Source organism: Equus przewalskii, chromosome 26 (genome assembly GCF_037783145.1).
Source record: "Equus przewalskii isolate Varuska chromosome 26, EquPr2, whole genome shotgun sequence".
NCBI lineage: Eukaryota > Metazoa > Chordata > Mammalia > Perissodactyla > Equidae > Equus > Equus przewalskii.
In genome coordinates, this window is record NC_091856.1 from 453353 (window position 1) to 472680 (window position 19328).

A 19328-nucleotide genomic window follows, 5' to 3' on the forward strand; every position below is an offset into this window, starting at 1 on the left:
CTCAATAAAGCTACTATTGAAAGCAAACGAAAAAACCTCTCCGCTGGTTTCTCATCTCAGAGCAAAGCCCAAGTTCTTCCAGTGGCCCTACATGGCCCTACAAGTCTACATACCAGCTTCCTGCTTCCCTCTCTGATTCATCTAGCCGCCACTTCTTTGTTTCCATAACTCTGTTCCATCTACTTGTAGCTCCTTTGCTCTTCCAATTATAAGACCTCAGGGACTTTGCATTTGCAATCTTCTGTCAGCTTTACTCCCAGACGCCCAAATGGGTCTTCCCCTCATTTCCATAGCTAAGCCTAAATGTAACATCAGTGAGGTCTCCTGGAACCCTCTACTTAATACTATGGCCTCCTACCCCCAAATTCCCCATCTCCCTTCCATTCTTTAATTTCCACTATAGCACAACTCATGAGCATCTGAAATACTATACATCTTATTAATGGTTTGTCCCTTCCAAGTAGAATGTAAGCTCACTGAGAGCAGGGAATATTGTTTTCATTACTATATCCTCAGTTCCTGGCATATAGTTGGGGCTCAATAAAGTTATCAAGTAGATAAATGAATAAATTCTAATTCAGAAATATGTCAAAATGTCACCCTTCCACATCCATCCTGATGGCCCCTTAGCTCAGTTCAGGCCTCATCACCCTCTCCAGGATCACTGAGGCAGCCTGCTTACTGTCCTTGCAGCCCTTCATCTCTCCTTCAAATCCCCTATACACATTGCAGCAGGACAGCCCCATCTAAAACACTAATGTGATTACCTTAATCTTCTTAAAATTCTTCATGGGGAAGGGGAGAAACCCTTCATGGGTCCCCTGACCCTAAGGATAAAGTCCATCTCTTCAGGACTCTATCCTCCTGTGACTTGGCTCTTGCCATATGGTCCCATGCCCCAAAACCCTACTCTTCAGCCACAGCAAACAATTCTGAATGTTCCAACTTCTCCAGAGCAATGGGCCTTTGAATATTCTAGTCCCAAACCCTAGCCTGGTGAAGGCGTTCATTTTTCCAGCCTCAGCTCCATAGCAGAGTTGGCAAATTTGCTGCCCACAAGCTGACATGTTCCTCCCCACAGGATCCCTCAGCCAGAACTTTCCTACATTACAGCACTTATCATTTTCTATCTGTCTGCTTCGTTGCCTGTCTCCCCTCTCCAACCTGGTATTTTGTGGAAGCAAGGACCAGTGGGTCTCAGTTACTTTTATAACCCATGTATAGCACTACACTTGGCTCATCATATGTTTTTAATTTTTTTTGAGGAAGATTAGCCCTGAGCTAACATCTGCTGCCAATCCTCCTCTTTTTGCTGAGGAAGACTGGCCCTGAGCTAACATCCGTGCCCATCTTCCTCTACTTTATATGTGGGACGCCTGCCTCAGCATGGCTTGCCAAGGGGTGCCATGTCCGCACCCGGGATCTGAACCGGTGAACCCCAGGCAGCCGAAGTGGAACGTGTGCACTTAACCACTGTGCCACCGGGCGGCTCCTCATCATGTTTTGAATGAATGAATGACCTCAGTCTCTGAAGACCCTTTACGCATTCAGCAGTACTACCCTGCAAGGGCAGTCCTCTTTCCTGTAAAAAACGCCCCCAAACATCTGCTCAAATTCACAGCTCCAGACTTAGCAGGAGGGGGGGACTACACTCCCCAGGGGGCAATGCAGTAGACATGTGGCTTAATCCTTCCACACTATCCCACAGCTTCTCCTGAAGACAGAAAGAATTCCACTTTACATGAAGTTCACACTTGCTCATAGAGGAATCATCTCCCAAGACCTGACGGCTGGAGTGTGGGAGTGAACATCCAGGGAAAACACTGCTGACTTTCCCAACTTCATTCCCCAGTCAAAGAGGTCAGTTCCTGGTTTGCCAGTGGTGAGTTTATTACATGATTAAAGTTCAAATAAAAAAATAATAACCAAAATCTTGTCAGGGAGGCTAGAGCCAGAGTCTGGGGGGGCCGCTTCCCTGACCCCAGTCTCCCTGGCCAAGCCTAGTGCCATTAACTCAGCTTGACTCGATCAAATTCCTCATCAAGACTTGCATCTCTGCCCTGGACATCTCTGCTGCTCCCGCTGGAGGCTGAGTCCTGGGCCCCTGGCAGTGGGGCTTTGGTGAGGGCACCATACACACCCATGGCCTGAGGAGAGGGACAGAGAGAGAGGCCATAAGGACATACCGCAGAAGGCATAGCCCAACCCACCAATGGCTAAAAGGAAGGTGGAGCTGGGGCCATTAAGCTTGTTTTTCCTTTCTCTCTCTTTCAAGCCTCAGTCTTCCAAGCTTTGGAGTTGGTTCTAGGAATCTTACAAACTACCAGGGCAGGGTCACCCTCAGAACACTGGTATAGGGATCTGCAAAAAAAGAAAAGGTGTCTCAAGAGCTTCCCTTTCCCCAGGGGTGAGCGGGTGTGTCTCATTCTCTCATTCTTAAGAGACCTTTCTCTAGAAGGAATGAAGGGAAGTCTAGGCCTCAGGGCGAACTGAATCCCTCTATGGGGTGTACGTGGTGATGGTGGTGGTGGGGTCTCAGTCTGCGGCATTGGTGCTCTATGCCAGGTCCTCAGGGCACTCTAACCTGAGCCACCATACTGGTGACATCGCCAGGGTTGGAGGGCAGCAGGATAGTGTTGGAGTCCTTGGCCAGTTTGGAGAATGCGCTGACATACTGCTCAGCCACAGTCAGTGAAGCTGCTGCATCTCCATTCTGTGGCCACAGGAGGGATAAAATCAGAGATCACAGACTTGAGAAGGGGAATGGGGGGAAGTGGAGAGAAGTCAGGTTCCTGAAAAGAGAATATGCAGATCACACTCCAAGAGATCATGTAATCTGGCTCAAAGGAACCTACAAAGGCAGGAGCTTCTCCCAAGGGCAGATGAGAAAACCTCTTCCACTGTCGATTCCTGTCCCCCCACTCCCACCCAGGGGCCTCTCACATGTTGTGTCAGAGCTGCAGCTAGGATGCGAATAGCTTCAGCTTTAGCCTTGGCCTTGGCCAGAACCGCACTGGCCTCTCCTGGAAGAAAAAGACAGAGCTTGACCTATGAGGTCAGGGTACCCCAAAGCTCCTGTCCCAGTACCAACCCTCAAAGACCCATGCCCTGCTCCTCCCTCAGCCTCTACCCTCTGCTGACCTGCTGCTTGATTTATTTGTTCAGCCTTTTCTGCCTCGGAGGCCAGGATTTGTGCCTGCTTCTTCCCCTCTGCCACATTGATGGCTGACTCTCGGGTCCCCTCAGACTCTAGAACTGTGGCCCGTTTCCGTCGCTCTGCCTCCACCTGAAAGCCCCCAGCAACCCCATCAACAAGAAGCCAGAATAAACTCTTACACAGACCTGCAAGTGTACCCATCACAATAGGGAAGGGAGTCCAGGTCCCCATGCAACTGGAGCATCCTGAAGTCCTCTTCCCCATCCCTCCTTGGCCCCCACCTGCATCTGCATGGACTCTTTCACCCGGGGTGGCACATGGATATCCTTTATCTCATAACGGAGGCAGCGGATGCCCCAGTAGTCAGCAGCCTGGTTGATGGCATCCACAATGCTAGCGTTCAGGGACTCCCGCTCCTGGAGGAAGAGAGGTATAAGCTCCATGGCCTCAACCCTCCCAAGAAAGGTCTAAGCTGAGAAGGGCCTGGGACTGATCGTGATCCCTAGAAAGGACTGAGAGTGCCAGGTATGTGTCTTTCAACTCTAACTCTGGCTGAGATCCCCTTACCCGGAAGACTTTGTCCAGAGAGAGTTTTCCAAGCTCTGATCTCATGGTTGTCTGAGCTAGCTGGGTGACAGCATACTCAGGATCCTCCACACCATAGCTTGCCTGAAAGGGGCATGGATAGTGTAAGCTTGGGTGCAGGATTTTAGTAAGGAGAGCAGCTTAGGAACTGAATAAAGCAGGGGACAAATACCTTGTAAGGGTCCATTATGCGCAGGTAAAGGACTCCATCGATTTGCAGAGTTACATTGTCTGCAAGTGCAGGAGCAGGAAAGAAAAGGAGGAAGGTTAGGCCTCCAGATCCGATTTAGGTCTTTCTCCTAAGCTCTGGATCTCCTGCAACCACATCCTAATGGCCTCAGAGCACCAGTGTCACCTTGCACCCTTCACCCCTCACCGAGAGTCACAGCCGACTGTTCAGGCACGTTGATGACAATTTCCTTGAGACTCTGCACATATCGGATCCGGTCTAACACAGGGATGAGGATGTTCAAGCCCTGGGAAGAGGAGTCATGGGTCCTCAGAAGGACAGGGGCTGTAGGGTTGGGATCCAAGCTAAACATGGAGCGGGCAGGGAATCAACATATGGAAGATGCCCAGAAAATCAGAAGGCTGGAGGTGTCACTGATAGGGAAACCCAAGAGGATAGGGATGGGAGGCTGGGTCTGTAAATGAAGTGGAGAGTCAAGGCAATGGGAGCCACCAGAGCAGTCTTCTCCATGCAGACAGGTGAAGCTGAGAGGACGGATAGGGGAGATTCCCAAGAACGGGGCCTGTGGGACACTAGGGCCATAGGAGAAGGTGGTAACAGGTACGACAGTCAGCAGCCTGGGCCTTGCCAGATCTAGCCTGGGGAGTTGGAAGCCAAGGGTGACGGCAGGCCCCAAAGAGGTCCCACCCCATCTCCCCATGTCGTGAGGGAAATGGGCATCACGCTGGTCCGGGATGGGCAGAAGAGGTTCTCACAGGTTCCAGGATCCGGTGGAATCTGCCCATTCGCTCCACCACCCAGGCCTCTTGCTGCGGCACAAACAGTACCACGGTGTTTCGGGGCAATCCGGAGGAGGCGCGGCGCGGGGCGCGGCCAGAAGCCTGCACGGAGCCCTAAGGGGAAGGCGAGGGTTAGCAGAGTCCCCAGCCGGCCCGGCAACCTGCCCCTTTCGGCGCCGGTCCCAGAGGCATCTCCCCAAACCGCGACCGTAAAGGGCCCTCGGAGAGGGACTCACGTGGGTACCACGACCTCTGACCGCAGCTCTCTCCCCAAACTTGAAATCTTGCTCCTTCCCAGCTAAGGACACAGGCGACCGGGGGCCTGACCCTTGGAGAAGGTTGCCTCGTACTCACCCTCAGCAAAAGGGCCCCCGGCCCCCGCGCCGCGCGCGCCAGCATTTCCCAAACCAGCAGCCACCTCCGGAACCAACGAGACGCAGAGCAGAGCGGTCTCTCTAGTAGCCCGGACCTGAGCCTTTCCTCCCGTTTCGCCTCCGCCGGAAGTACTTCCGGCAATCCCTTCCCCCATCCCACGCTCAGCCTGTTCACGTTACTTGGCGGAAGCGGGTATCAAGTTGTTCCTTGGGAAACACAAACCTTCTAGAGAGGGCCCAAAGCTGGGACTTGTTCTGGTTCTCGCTGACCAAGTCCAAGACCCCGGACATGGTGACCAAAATGGAAGCTATTTTCCGCGTGCAGGTGACCCAGAAACACCTCCCACGGAGTTCTTTACCCCTACCCGAGACTGTTTACCCTTCTGAGCGTATAATCGCCCCCATCTGTCACCATAGCGACCGGAGAATTGGAGCTGACTAGTTGCCATGGTTGTCATAGTGACATTCTCTGGTAGTCCTGCTGTGTTGTACCCAGCCCTCCCACTGGGGACTGACCCCATTCTCGTTGCCATGGTGACTGGGCTGGCTTAACGTTGCTCGTGATCAGACTGAGATTTTCCCCCTCCCCTCTTTTCCCAAGGCACCGTGGCCTTTTCTACCTCTTCCCAGTCAGGGTCTAGCAGGCCTGGTCCTCTTGCATACAGAGTCCAGCACACAGCCCCAGCGTTCGGCCTTGTCTGGAGCATGTCACCCTGCACACATCCCTGACGCTCTGGCACATCCTTTCAGAGACTTGCATAGTCATTCTCATTTTACATGTCAGGGCGCTGAAGCTCAGAGGGGCTAAAATCATTAACAATAGAACCCGTATAAGAATCCAGATCCACATTCAGAGAGTTCAGCTTTTATGGCGGAACCTTCCCCACCACCTCACCCCATTATCTGAAAAGAGCAAGACCAGACCCTAACAATCATCAGGGTCTCAGGCCTCAGTTCTCCTCTCTGGGAGACAGGGAGAGTCCCAGCTCCAGTTAGGCCCTCCATCCACATTCCCACGCTCTCCCCAATAGAAAAAGTAGGGCTTAGCTCAAGTTTCCAAACAAGAATTTATTCTTTCTTTTTTTTCTCCTAAAAAAAAGTACCAGGTACAATTTTTTCCTGTTTTTTTTTTTTTTTTTTTTCAAGTTTCAGCAAATGCTTGTTCCCCTTAGCCCAGCGCCACGAGTCAGGGCTAAGGCTGGGTCAGAGTCTGGAGTGGGGAATGGGGTAGTTGAGAACCACATGACTGAGTTTGAGGGGTGCCCCTCACCCCAGCTGAGGTAGGTGGGTCAGAGTCTGGCCAGGTGAAAGGAGGCACCCCAGTCCTTGGCCCTGACTCTGCCCCCTGAACACCTTCCTCAGTCAGGACCCCAAAGCAAGGAAACACAGGCAGGAGGAGAGGGACAACCGGAGTCTGGAGCCCTAGATGAGGGGTGGTTAACCCCCATGTATGCGCATGCATGCACGCCCTCTTTCTCACGCACATACCACACACACACAAGCACGTGCACACATGCACACACACACACATACATATAAGTTGGCTTTCAGAGAGGGGTCAGAGAGTAAGTGAAGTGAAAGGAATAGGGAAGGACAAAGGAAGCTGAGTCTTTGGCTAGTGACTCAGTCCTTCTGCCCTCAGCTGAGGGAGAGCAGTTCTCCCCCAGCCCCTACATCAGCCTTTTCAACTCCTGAGGTTGGAGCAATATCTGAGAGTGAGAAAGGAGGAGGGGCAATGCCAATTATCATGTTTGGGAGGTTACCAAGGCAATCCAATTTGAATAAATTATAAATTAAAAATAAATAAAATAATAAGTGGCCCCTGCCCAGGACAGGAAGGCAATGCTGGCACAACTTGCCTAGGAACTTGGGACAACCTCAGGGTAGCTCCAGTTCCTGCCCGCTACCTAAGCTGGCCTGGGAAATTCAAGGGAGGGGGCAGGCACATGGAGTACCCAGAGTAGGGCAGCGTGTGGTAAGGATCAGAAGCTTTAAACGCCCAAATAATCAGTTTGGGCATGAGCATGGCAAGTGGTTTAATTCAAGCCTGGAGGGTCTCTCGCCACCTCTCCGCATGTTTGCTCTGTCCAAGATGGGGTAGGATGGGCAGGTGCTTGGCCCACATGGGTTCAGGGCACTGACAGTCATGGCAAAGGTGAATAACGTGGATTGTGAGGGGCCTCGGTCACAGCCTGTAGTTCGTAGGGGAGCCCTGTGTCCAGTTCCAGGCTCCGGCGGGAAAAAAGCAGGCGGATGTCTCCATGCAGGCTTAAGCGGCCTGAGCGGGAGCTCCGGAACCTGGGGGAGGGCAGGGTGATCAAAGTAAGAATCTAAACAGTAGAGAAGCAAGAAGAGATCCTATTCAGGGAAGGGATATCTGAGTTGGAGAAAGGATACCTAGGCCTCCCCAGCTGCCCCTGGGCCCTGTCCTCACCTGAGGTGCAGCAAGTAGCAGAGGAGGCGGCGGGTGGGGCTAGCATTTCCCTCCTCACCCACAGGCACCAAAAAGAGGCGATGGCGCAGGAAGGTCACATGGCCAGCAGGCATGTCCGAGAAGTCAAAGGTCACAAGGAACATCTTCACCACAGTCTGGTTGGGGTTAAATAAGGTCTAGGGGCAGGACAGACAAGGTTGGTAGGGCCTAGGGGCTGTCTTCCTCCCCCTCTTCCCACCTGCCCTCGGGGAGAACTCACCACTTGGATGGTGCCCACCTTGGGCACGCTGTAACCCTTCCTCCCCAGGGGGAGCAGGTCCACGACACCCTGGGAAGGCCATAGAGCCGTCAGCCAAGGTGGGGTCTGGGAGAGCCCTGAATACTCACCATCTCTACAATCTTTCACTCCAAGACCTGGCCCCTGCCCCACACTAGAGTTCCCCTCACCTGGCCCTGCCTCCTTCCTAGGGGAGAACACCTAAAGAATGCCTCCTGCCCCCATCCCTCATCCTCACAAGTGAACTGCAGGTTGAGGTCAAGTCATACCAGGAAGGGGGCCGGGGCATTTTGCTCAGAAACATTAAAGAAGGTGACAGTGACAGGCAGCGTGACATGCCGGGGGCAGTAGGATCCACTAGCTCCAATCTCTGCCGTGAAGCCCTCGATGTGGCCAGATGGTGCAAAGCGTCCTTGCAGCAATGATTCCTAGGGTTTGGGGAAAACATATTATGAGAGCGATGCCAGCTATTTCCCTTATCCCTCCAGGCCACACTCCGCCACCCCACTCTCCCCAGAACCCCATCACAGAATCTGAGGGGAACTACCTCAAAGTTGCCCAACAGAGTACGGCTGACGGCAGGGGTAGGAACAGGGGAGGCACTGGGGGGGCTCAGCAAGCCTGGCCCCTTCCGGAGGCTTCGAAGGGAGCTCCTGGTAGAGGAGGGGACACAAAGTAGTTGGCTTGAGGTATTCTGGGATGCTTGCTTATGTCCCTGGGCCCCACCGTTTGCCACTACCTAGGGCTCCTGCCCTGGGGTCCCCTACCCTGGGGCTGGAGAGGGGATTACTACAGACTTCTGCCCCATTTTCAGGAACAGGGCACAGGGAGAAGCCGGTCACTTACAGCTTCAGGCGACAGGCACCTTTCAGCCTCCGCCCCGTGGGACTGCAGTCTGTTGGGTCCTTTGGAGAGGAAAGAGATTGGGTGGAGGCCAGATATGTTTGGGAGCAGGGGCTCATCACAAGTTCTCATAGGAACATTCCCCCCAGGCCTTCACCTCTTCCCCTACAGATATACACTTAAGAGAAGACCACCTCCCCTTCTGGCTTACCAGCACAGGCTCCTTGGGTCCAGGCAGCAGGTGGCTCCAGAAGGGTGTGGCTTTGGCATCAGAACTGTTGGCAGCAGGAGGGTGGCCCAGGGTTCCCCGGCGCCTCCGAGGGGCTGGCCCCTCATCCTCAGAGCTGACATCCAGGGCTTCTTCAGCAGGAAGCAGCCTTCGCTTGGTGGGACAGAGGCCTGGAGGTCCAGGGCCAGGGGGTGTGTGCTCGGGACTGTGCCCATTGGCAGTGCCAGGGGACTCCCTAGGCCAGGGGCTGCCCCCATTGCCCACCCCAGCCACTGGGCTCTTATCCCCTATTTGTGCAAGACTGTGCAAATCAGTGTCAAGTGTGAGCAGCTGGCCCGGAGGGGCTGGCCCTGGGGACTCCCCCAGGGACACCTGTCCCCCTGGATCTGGGGAAGCCCAGTCTCTGGTGTGCAAAGTATTGCAGGAAGCATTTGATGGGTGCCAGCAGGGACTCCGGGCCCCTGAAGTCCAAGGTGAGGTGGAGCTACCTCCCTGTTCCACAACACAGAGGCCATGATGGCAGAAATGCTGGCTGGCCACACCCAGTCCCAGCCCCAGTCCCTCTGGGCCCAATAGTCCCCTGGTATATGGTTCTTCAGGGGGTAATCCCTCTCTGGCCCCCAGCCCAGGGCCTCTCTTCAGCTCCCGGGGACCCTCAGTGGGCGGGGCCGGCCGTTTCAGGGCCCTATGAGGCTCAGAGGCACCAGCTGGAGAGGAAAAGATGGATACCTGGTAGACCCCGGGGGATGTTGCCCCCCCTGCTGGGCTGTAGCCCATGAGCAAGCCACCCTGGAGGGCCCCCTGCCTGACTGCAGGCTGCGAAGGACCAGCCTCTGGCTCTGAGGATGGAGACAGCTCCGCCTGCACGTGGCGCATGAAGCCCCCCTTGGGTCAGGGGGGTCCCCCCCCACAGCCTTTATGATGGGCCTGGGCTGGGGGGCCTGGGGACATCTGTGCAAGAGAAGAGAAGAAAAGGTGGTCAGAGGAATCAATGAGTCTTCTCCCTCCCAGTTGACTTTCAGATCCTCCCCTGGCCTGAAGAGGTGACCTTGTGGGGTTCCTGGAGGTGAAGGTATCCAAATCCCCAGATGGATTAATGGAATATAGAGACTATGCCCAGAACTTCCAAGAGGGTGACATATTTAGTTTAGCTTCTTCCTGGACCTGCTCCCCCTCCCTCTCCCTGGCACTCACCCCGATGAAGAGGCCTTAAGCCCAGCTGTGTGTTCCCTCTTCCTGACTGATGACTTCCTCTCCTAGCATGCAGTCTGGTCCATACCCACTGCACTGGCAAGGTGACTGCCACCATTCCGTGCAGCTCCTGGGCTCAGCTGGACCCTGGGGAGAGAACAGACATAAGCCAGGATCCCTGGAGACAGTAGTAAGGCTCCTCTTCAATGGTGGGCTAAGAGAGCACCCCTAGGCCATCCCCCTCCCATGAGGAACTCTTCAGAAACAGAAGGGGCCGTCTTGGGACCCACGGCCCAGAAGGCAGAGCTAAGGAGTCGCAGAGAGGCAGGTCTTGGCTCAATGTAAAAAGGATGTGAGAAGCATGTTGAGGTAGGATGATAACTTGTCAGGGCCACCACCTGGGGGACTCTTGCCCTGAAGAGGAGGGGGGATGAGATATCCCAAGACCCAAGAGGCCATGCCACCTGAGAGGTGGCGAGGACAAGAATTCAGCCCTCCTAGTCAAGGCCATCAAGTTGCACAATTCCTTCCCAAATGGACAAGTGCCACCCCAGAGCCCTAAGGGCAAGAGGTCTTATGGAAACTCACACCCCATCAGCACTCCTTAGAGGTATAAACCTCAGGTCAGCTCAGAGTGGGCCCTTCAGCCTTAAACTCCTAATTGCCCCCAGCAGTCTGTCCCTTAACAGGAGGCAACAAATCTAACCAAAAACAAGGCTGGTGGGGAGGAGGCACTGCCAGAAGGCACTTTCCAGCACCTACCCCTCCCCCTAGGCCCTGCAAACCAGAGATAAGGCAGTGGCCACTCAGAGAGCTGGAAGCAACTAGGAGTACCTCTCCACCCCTCCCAAAACATCCAACACCCAAAAACCCAAACCACTGCTTTTCTGCCAGGACACAAGATGGTCTTCACTGAGCAGTCCACCCTCAGGAGCCAATACTGGGTGAGGGGAATTGAAGTTGAAGTTAAATTGAAGGCCATCTTCCATCATGGGAGGAAATACTGGCCCCAGGATCAAGCTTCTCCTTTGGGCAGTAGCCTGTGCTGCCTGCCATTCACAATACCCTTTCCCCTTCAAGGAATGCCCCCTGTATGCCCACCCAGCCCTACCCTTCCTCCTTGGCCAGGCCAAGAGTCTTCCCTTCCAGAAAGCCTACTCTGACCACTCCAGACCATAGATATTTCTCTCTCCTCTGAGACCTCACCTATGGCAGTGTCACTGTCTCCCGTAACCCAGTGACAGTTTTGCTTGCTTCTGTGGGTAAGACATCTGCTAGACTGACCATAGGGTTCTTGAGAGTAGGTCTGTGCTCCACTCCTCTGCCCAACTCCAAGCACAGCGGTAAGCACTTAGCAGGGCTCAAAAAAGTGGAATGCAAGTCCCAGAGATCTGGGCAGCAGTCCTGACAATGCAGAGAAAAATCCCCAGAATGAGAGAAGCAGAGAGACTAGTTGTATAGGGAGAATCAGCAGCAACAGAGGTGGGGGTAGGAGGCAGGCAGAAAGGGGAGATTTGCACCCAGGACTGAAAATCTCTCCTTCACCAAGTTCTCATCATTGTATCTCACATTATCCTATTTCACCAAGTTCACATTAGAACTGGGATCCCTAAGAAAATTCTGGTTCCCTGTGGTGGGTGGGGTGTCTGGAAATGGCAGAACACCAATGACAGTGTTGTCAGAGGACACAACCTGTACTGGTTTCTACCCCTCCTTACCTATATGCAAGCCATACAGATTCAGGAAGGGCCTTGTCCTTAGCACTCCTACCTCCAGGTCATCCCAGATGGCCTCTTGAGCCCTTGCCCTAGGGAATCCAGGTGACGACATGATGCCCTACTTGACCCCAGCATGCCTGGCATCTGCTCATTACCCTAGAGCCCTCTCAGTTCCCACCCTGTCAATGAGAAGCTCTAAGACTCACTTCCTGCCACCCAGCCAGTCTGGCTCTAGACCATGGCTCCAAGCTGACTCATGGGGCAGGACTGTGGGGGGGGGGAGGGGGGAGGGGAGCAGAGGAGACCAAACCTCACTCTCTGTGCAGGGGGTAGGCAGCAGCTGGCATCAAATAGCTGTGCCAGGCTGTGGCTGGCAAGGACTACAGCTCCCAACATGCCAAGGGAGCAAGGCCAGCAAAAACAACAAGTCCCAGAATACCATGAGGTCTGTCCCCTCAGACACCTGCTAGGCCTGGGAGGTGGGGTAGGCGGATGTCGGTATAGGTAGAAGCTCCCAGGCTCACTCTCCCCTTCCCTTCAGTATTAAAGGTATCTATTTCTACCCTGATCAAGGAGGGTGGCGGGAAGGAGATTTCCTCTTCATGTGCTTTCCACCTTCATTCTGTACAGAGAGAACTGCTGCTAGCTGCTCTACATTTTGTCCCTGCACACGTCTGCACAAGCTGGGGGGCTATTCCCATGGACCACTACTGTGGGTGGGAAGGTCAACCTCTGCTCTCTCACCAATCCCTTGGCTGTTGGCCCAGAGCCCTCCACCTTCAGCGGAGAGGGAGCAGATCTCAGTACCCCCTCCAAAGTGAGCCTGGCGGACTCACCTGGCTCCTGGACTCCTTGTTCTGGAGGAAACCTCACCCCTGCTTAGCCGCCCCACCCCCGCCCCCATCCTTTCTCACCCCCCTCCTCCCCACAGCCTGGGACAGGCCCCACTGCCTACTGGAGCTTCGGAGACTTGCTCTTTTCACGTAGCACACACTCACCCCGCTCCCAAATTGGCTCCGCCAGGCAGCCGCTGCTCCGGGCCCTTCTGTCCAGTCCCGGTCCCTCCCCTGGAATCTCCGGTCCTCCCCACCACGGCCCCCAACTCAGACAAAGGGTGGCTCGGGCTGAGCCCTGCTCTGCTAGGCTCTTCTCTGTTTAGCTTCGTGTGCAACGCTAGCGGGCCCTGGCGCCCGCAGCCCCCCAGCCGCTGCCGCGCCCCTCCCCGCGACCGTCCCTCCCCATGGCCGCCCCGGCTCCGCGCTGCCGACTCCGCTGCCCCTCTGACTCACAGGCCATTTCCTACCAGCTGATGGGGCTGCCCGCCCCGCCCAGCGCCCCAACACCCCCGCCGGCCGCCAAGGCCGCCACGCCCCCCTCGGACCACGCCCTCCATGAGCAGCGACCAGGCTCATTGGCCCATAGGAGGCCAGCCTCCCCACGACCTCAACTGTGAGGCACTCCCCCTCCAAGAGACGCACGCCCATTGGTCCATAAGGGGGCAGGACTACCTGGGTCGCCCCGCCCATCTTCTTAACCCCTCATCTGCCCAGAGTCCAAAGCAGCTGTCTACCTTGCCATTTAACCCTTTCAAAGAGGTAGGCCTCCGACTTCTCACCCCTGCCCTTCCTCTTCGGAGGTTGGTTAATAGGACGCCCTGGGGCTTTTTTAGGCACAGTTCGACAATCTCCAAAGTCAGCCTGAAGAGTCTCGCAGCAGACCCCAAATATTCCCACTCCCATTCATCTCTCCCAAACCTGCAAACTAGAACTCCAGAGACCAGAGGACTGGTGAAGCCCATGAAGCTGCCTTCATGCCAGAGCAGATGAAAAAGTCCTGAAGTGGGATCTTATCTCCTTCCATGGAGAAATGGTATTCTTCCTTCTCTTATTCGGCACTGATGTTCTTTTGCCCTCCTCAGAGGGGCCCCAAGGGCTCCTGAGATAGGGATACATTTTAATTCAGGGACCTAAACATCATTCTTTGTGTCTCTGAACTCCTATTCTGAGATCTGGCTGCTTCATCCCTTCCACCAGTACTCTTTCTATTCATAGGCCCCTCCCTGTTCAAGAGAGCACCCAGGAGAAGCAGAATAGGAAGCCTTCTGCCCAGAGTGGGGGAACTATGCCCAATTCTTGTCATGGAGCTCACCCTCATGACTCACAGCTCCCTCGAAACTCCCCACCCTCCCCCTGAGTCACTGTGCCCTAGGCCTAGTCCAGACCCAGCCAAATTAAGTGGCAGCAGAACCAGCATTCCCAATTCTTTATTTTATTTTTTAATTTTTTAATTTTCTTTTTTTTTTTTTTTTTTTGAGGAAGGCTAGCCCTGAGCTAACATCTGCCACGAATTCTCCTCTTTTTGCTGAGGAAGATTGGCTCTGAGCTAACATCTGTGCCCATCTTCCTCTACTTTTTATGTGAGATGCCTGTCACAGCATAGCTGTGCAGACGTAGGTCCGCACCCGGGATGTGAATGGGCGAACCCTAGGCTGCCAAAGCAGGACATGCAAACTTAACCATTTACACCACTGGGCTGGCCCCAGCATTCCTAATTCTTGTCCTCCTATTCTTTAAATGACCAGGATAGAAACTTTTGCAAGGATTAGGCATTAAAAGATACTTTTTAGAGGGGCTGCTTTGGGGCAAGTTAAGAAAATAGATGGCCCTGTCTACCTTTCCCTCTGGACTTGGCAAGTCAGATAGTTTGGAATTTAAGAGCCTTTTTCTCCCAGTCTTCCACAGAAGCAGGAGACAAACACCAGAACCAAAAGAAGGAAGACGCAAATTGGCATCAGCCAGGGCAGGCTCTCTGGTTGTGCCTCCAGAAGTGGGAAAGTCCATTCTTCTATGGTGCAGAGGTCACAGAAGGCCCAAGGTTTCTACTTTGCCTGTGCTGTAGGCCCCAAGGGCTCTGAGGTTGTCACTGGACAGTAAAAAGAGGCTCCCCTCCCCCTACTTCCTCCTTGTGCCCTAGACTTAGGAAGGACAAGCAAGTAACAGTTCTTCCAGGCTCCCTTCTCCTCACCTCAGACCAGGGAGAAAACCCTGAAAAAGAACCCAGTTGCCATGGACTGACTTTCTTGCTGGTTCCCTAATGCTAAGGAACAGGATTAGGAAGTTTTCAACACCCTGAACAAATTGCAGAGTATGAATGTAAGAGCCTATTTGCCTTACTGGGAAGACAGGTAGACACAGAACACCATAGAAATGAATAATCACTCGGCAACCCTACCTTGTTCTTCCTATTGACATGACCATAGGCCCAGGCCTTAGTTACCTGCAAAGGTCAGGCGGCAATAGCTCAGGTAGAAGCATCAAGGATGTTCTAAGCCTCAGTGTGCCCTGGGAAAGCAGCTTGGTACAATCAAGAGGCCTCACCAACCTGCCCTAAACTCACCCTGCTTTATTTTTCTCATAGCAGTTATCACCACCTAACACCTCTGTCTCTTTCTCTCTCTCTCTTTCACACACCCTCTCACCCACACATTGCTTTCTCCCCCTATCAGAATGGAAGCTCTATGAGAGCAGCAACTACCTCTGTTTTATTCATGCTGGTGTTCCCAGAATCAACATCAGTGCCTGGCCCATAATAGATGCTCAACAAACATTGGCTGAAAGAAAGAATGAGCCCTGGGCTGAGTGAATAGCACTTAGGAGGGCTGGGTCCTAACTCTTTCACAGAGACCTGGAGAAAAATCACAGTCTCTTTGGCCATAAATTTCCAAATCTGTAAAATGAAGGGTCTGTATAAATGATGACCACTGAGGGCCTCTATGACTCTGGCTTTATAATGCATAATTCTAATGGCAATTGCTCACTCACACCATTTTGAGAAGATGGATCCAAGCGTCTGAATGCCTTGCTGCTCCATACTGAAGAAGAAAGGCTACATACCCCAGCCTCAGCACAGCACAGCACACTGATGTCCTTTCTCTTCATGCCCCACCCACTCACACAAATGCCTCAGCCCTGAGGAAGCTGGAGTGAGTCTGCCCTAGGCCCGCCTCTCTGAGAGACAGTCTGGGAAGCTGTGTTGCCATAGCAATCAGCTCCTCCTCAAAAGCCTTCAGCCTGCTCTCTCTTACCCCACCCTTTGTCTGGCCTCAGCACCCCCTCCCTCCCCAGCCAGTCTCTCAGCTAGAGAAGGCTGGCTTGGGGCCCCCTTCAGCAGCACTGTCACACTCATTCAGCCACTGCATGGAAGGCAGTCCTTTCTCACATCTCCCAGCCAGCCCAGGGGCAAAAAGAACCCTGGCATACATCAAGTCCCCTCAGGGAACCAGAGGAGCCTCCAGGAGGACTAGGCCCTACTCTCAGTGCTGGCAGTCAGCTTCCAAGCCAGGAGCATGGGGAGCCATTCCCTCGTCCTCCCCCAGCTGAGGCTGGAACCTCACATTCCTTCCCGAGTTCAGCCTACAATAGTGGTGCACCTCTCAAAACATACATTAAAGACCCTCAATAGTTCCCACCATTTTCCCTTTCCGTTGAAGGCCAGAATTTTTGAGGTACCTAGGGTTCCCCACCCAGGAGAAGGAAAAGGGTGAGGAAAATAAGTTTGTGGCAAGTGGTAAAATTGTGCCTACCAGCCACTTAGGGGGCTGTTGGGAGAGACCCTCTTAGTACTATGGGTGGGGTCTGGGCTTTGCTGCTGGTTACCAGGGTCTCTGGCCAATGAGTACAAAGTCCCAGGCAAGGCACAGCTCCCAGACAGGCAAGGACCAGGCCAGGCCCCAGGGTGAGGAAGGAAGTGGGAAATGAGCACACCCAGAGCATAAGGGCAGGGCAAAGTGGGGGAGGGGGAAGACAGGGACCATGGCAGGCTTCTGGGAGGAACAGGAACTAGAGTAGGGGGTTAACAGGAACCCAATGGGGAAAGGGTCCCCAGAGACATCAGCTGAGGAAAGAAACCCTAGTCTCAGCCAGACAGATGCAAAGCAGACTGACAGTCACACAAGCCCTTGTGGCAAGCAGGGCCTGGATCCTCTCTAAGAGTGCTCAGGCCTGAAGGTGGAGTTAGGACCTCAGGAGCCAGGAGCACTACAGACTGGCTTCTTCACCCCGTGAATTCCATCACACTTACACCTAGAACACAGTACACAAACATATTCCTGGAGTCTCCACAATGGCCCTAGACTATCTCAAAGCACTAGGGATTCTTCCCGCCTCACCTGGGGCCTACAATCCCCTTCCCTCACACAGTGCCCAAAGGCCCATCCCTTCTTTCTCCACACAGTCCCTCGGTCCCTCCCACACTCTGGACCACCAGCCCTGCTCCATCACACAGCACCCTCTTCCCCTAAAGCGCCTTCAGATCCGCCCCTTCAAGTATCGCTTCCAATCCTCCACATCACACAGCACCTCGCCCGCTCACATTGTACCTCCCACCCCAACAAAACACTTCCGCCCCTCCCCCACAAGGGCCCCTGGAGAAGGCACCTCCTTGCCCACACATTGAGCCCCCAACCCCTCCCCCAACTCTGTGTCTTCCTCTCCCCCAGCAGTCTCCAGATCCTCTTCTTGCCTAATGTGGCCCCCACCTCCTCATGTCTGCCCTAGCGCACCCCCGTCCTCGGCCGTTCTTCCATACGCGCCCCGCCCCACACCTGTAGTTCCTTGAGTCCCGTTGCACCTGGGGAGGTAGAGGATGGGGGCACTTACTGAGCGGCCTTGCTGGAGCCTGGGCCTGCAAACCTCGCCCCTCGGGCCCGAGCCCCGCCCCCGCAACGCCCAGGCCCACCCTCTCCCTTGTACCACCTCCCACCTTCCCAGGGCTCGTCCCCTTTCCTAGTTTCTTCAATTCCTCGGGCTCCTCCCCCGTGACCCAGGCCCCGCCCCCTGTCCCCGCCCCCTGTTCCCGCCCCCTCTGGTCCACCCAGCCTCTCCGGGAACCTCGGCTTGTCCCTGGCCCCACCTTGACCCCGCCCCCTGTGGTCTCCACCCCCTTTCGCTAGGGTCCGCCCTCGGATTCCAGCCCGGCAGAACCCCGCCAGGCCCCCTCCCCCGAGCCCGCTCGGGTCTCGGAGCCTCTCCTCCCCGCCCCTTCTCCTGCTCCCTCACCCGGGCGCTCGCGCTGCAGCCCAGGTCCGCTGGCTCTGACTGCCCGCGGCTGCCCCAATGGACGGCGGAGACAAAGTGATGGCTGCAGGTCGCCAGAGGTCCCACCCCGGCCACGTGCGGCTTCTGTGATGACAGGTCTGGAGGGGCGGGGCCTCGGCCTACCGGATCCCGCGGGGGCTGGGAAGCCGGCGCCGCGGCCCGAGGGCTAGCCCGCGGGCTCCGAGCTTGGCCGGCGCGCCGCAGGCTGGCGCGGGTGCGAGCTGCCGCGGAGCTCAGCCCCTCTGGGGACGCCGGGTTAGCGCGCACTTGCCCTAGCGAGGGAGGTCTCTGGGGTTTGCCGATGGTGATGGGATCTCAGAATCTGAAATGGGCAGTCTGGCGGACGGGTCTCCAGGCTGTGAGGCTGTGGGCGGTTTCTGCAGCCTGCGCTGTGCAGGGAGTCCGAGTTCTGAGAGACCGGCGGGCAGGGTGGGATTGTGGCCCTGGGGGTGGGTGAGCTGGGAAGTCTGTGTGTTCTACCAGCCTACGTGCTAATAGGAGTCACGAGAGCCTGCAGTCGCCGGAGAAAGGTAGAGACTTTGCTTTGCACGAGCATCGAGGGAACTGTGTGACAGTTGCTTGAGTTCTGTAACTTGTTTAGCGCTTAAGTCCCCTCTCCACCCTCCCCCGCCCCACGGGTTTCCGAGGCACAGCGGGAAGAGCGACGCTTACCAGCTACCGGTAGGTGGCAGCACAGGACTCTTGCAGGACCTATCGGGCCTCTCCGTGGAGCGGGCGGTGCAGACCGGTATAGGGTGGGTGGGACCTGATAAAAGTTCTCTGAAAGTCTCAGATTCTTTAGGTCTCTGATTTTCTTTCTGTGAGTAGTTAACTTAAGCTGGCTTTCTCAACGCCAGTGGTGTACTAGGCGCAAAGAAAAAAATTTTCTCTGCCTTTCAGGGACTTGTTACGTTGGCATACAAATGCTTGTATAATCCTAGAGAGAGTAAAGTTGGGAGGGTTTTGCGTGGTGGAAAAAGCACAGGGTTTGTAGTAATTTGCGTTGGTCTCTGAACTTTGGGTACTGGGTATTTACTAACTTTATGAATTTGGGTAAATTACTTGACTTATTTAAAAACAAACTTTTAATTTTAGAAGAATTTTGGATTTAGAGATAATTTGTGAAGATAATAGAGTTGCCGTAAACCCGACAGCTAATTCCCCGTTATTATCTTACATTAGTATGGTTCATTTGTTATAATTAATTAGCCAATACTGATATCATTAACTAAAGTCCATACTTTAAACTACTTTCTTAGTTTTTGCCTTATGTTCTTTTCCTGTTCCAGAATCCCATCCAGGATAGCACATTACATTTAATTGTCATGTCTCCTTAAGCTCCTCTTGGCTGTGACAGTTTCTCAGGCTTCCTTGTTTTTTTAAAAATTTTTTAAATATTATTTTTTTAAGATTTTTTATTTTTCCTTTTTCTCCCCAAAGCCCCGGGGTAAATAGT

At 54.3% G+C, this 19328-nt stretch overlaps 3 protein-coding genes across 22 annotated transcripts in view; 1 reads left to right on the top strand and 2 right to left on the bottom strand.

Annotated features, from left to right (window-relative positions):
• Positions 1-1869: 1869 nt before the first annotated feature.
• On the bottom strand, positions 1870-5452 carry STOML2 (stomatin like 2). 4 transcript variants are annotated; one of them, XM_008508512.2, is made up of 10 exons: positions 5066-5452; positions 4688-4825; positions 4119-4218; positions 3915-3973; positions 3725-3826; positions 3439-3573; positions 3142-3286; positions 2944-3023; positions 2585-2713; positions 1870-2147 (listed from the first exon to the last, which is right to left on the bottom strand). In XM_008508512.2, exons 1-10 carry the CDS (start codon positions 5108-5110, stop codon positions 2010-2012), a joined length of 1071 nt encoding a protein of 356 aa, XP_008506734.1. In that variant the 5' UTR covers positions 5111-5452; the 3' UTR covers positions 1870-2009. The 4 variants fall into 4 exon arrangements, with proteins under 4 accessions (XP_008506734.1, XP_008506735.1, XP_008506733.1 ...); XM_008508513.2 differs by having other exon boundaries at positions 4948-5154; XM_008508511.2 differs by lacking the exon at positions 4119-4218 and having other exon boundaries at positions 5066-5255.
• Positions 5453-6133: 681 nt separating this feature from the next.
• ATOSB (atos homolog B) lies at positions 6134-17972 on the bottom strand. 10 transcript variants are annotated; one of them, XM_070595653.1, is made up of 9 exons: positions 17834-17972; positions 10063-10206; positions 8851-9819; positions 8643-8701; positions 8344-8449; positions 8066-8224; positions 7779-7847; positions 7520-7695; positions 6134-7383 (listed from the first exon to the last, which is right to left on the bottom strand). In XM_070595653.1, exons 3-9 carry the CDS (start codon positions 9742-9744, stop codon positions 7230-7232), a joined length of 1617 nt encoding a protein of 538 aa, XP_070451754.1. In that variant the 5' UTR covers positions 9745-9819; positions 10063-10206; positions 17834-17972; the 3' UTR covers positions 6134-7229. The 10 variants fall into 10 exon arrangements, with proteins under 10 accessions (XP_070451754.1, XP_070451757.1, XP_070451753.1 ...); XM_070595656.1 differs by lacking the exon at positions 17834-17972 and adding an exon at positions 17538-17592; XM_070595652.1 differs by lacking the exon at positions 17834-17972 and adding an exon at positions 17435-17577.
• UNC13B (unc-13 homolog B) overlaps positions 17727-19328 on the top strand; it is a 210584-nt gene continuing 208982 nt past the window's right edge. For 3 of the 8 annotated variants that reach the window (XM_070595597.1, XM_070595599.1, XM_070595569.1), the window contains exon 1: positions 17766-17968. Coding sequence is in view for 2 of the 8 variants with exons in the window: in XM_070595585.1 (XP_070451686.1) it covers positions 17962-17968 (7 nt within the window). In the remaining 6 variants the exon portion in view is untranslated. Of the gene's footprint in view, positions 17969-17991; positions 18128-19328 lie in introns of those variants that run through there. The other 5 variants (XM_070595596.1, XM_070595585.1, XM_070595584.1 and 2 more) reach the window with 5 other exon arrangements.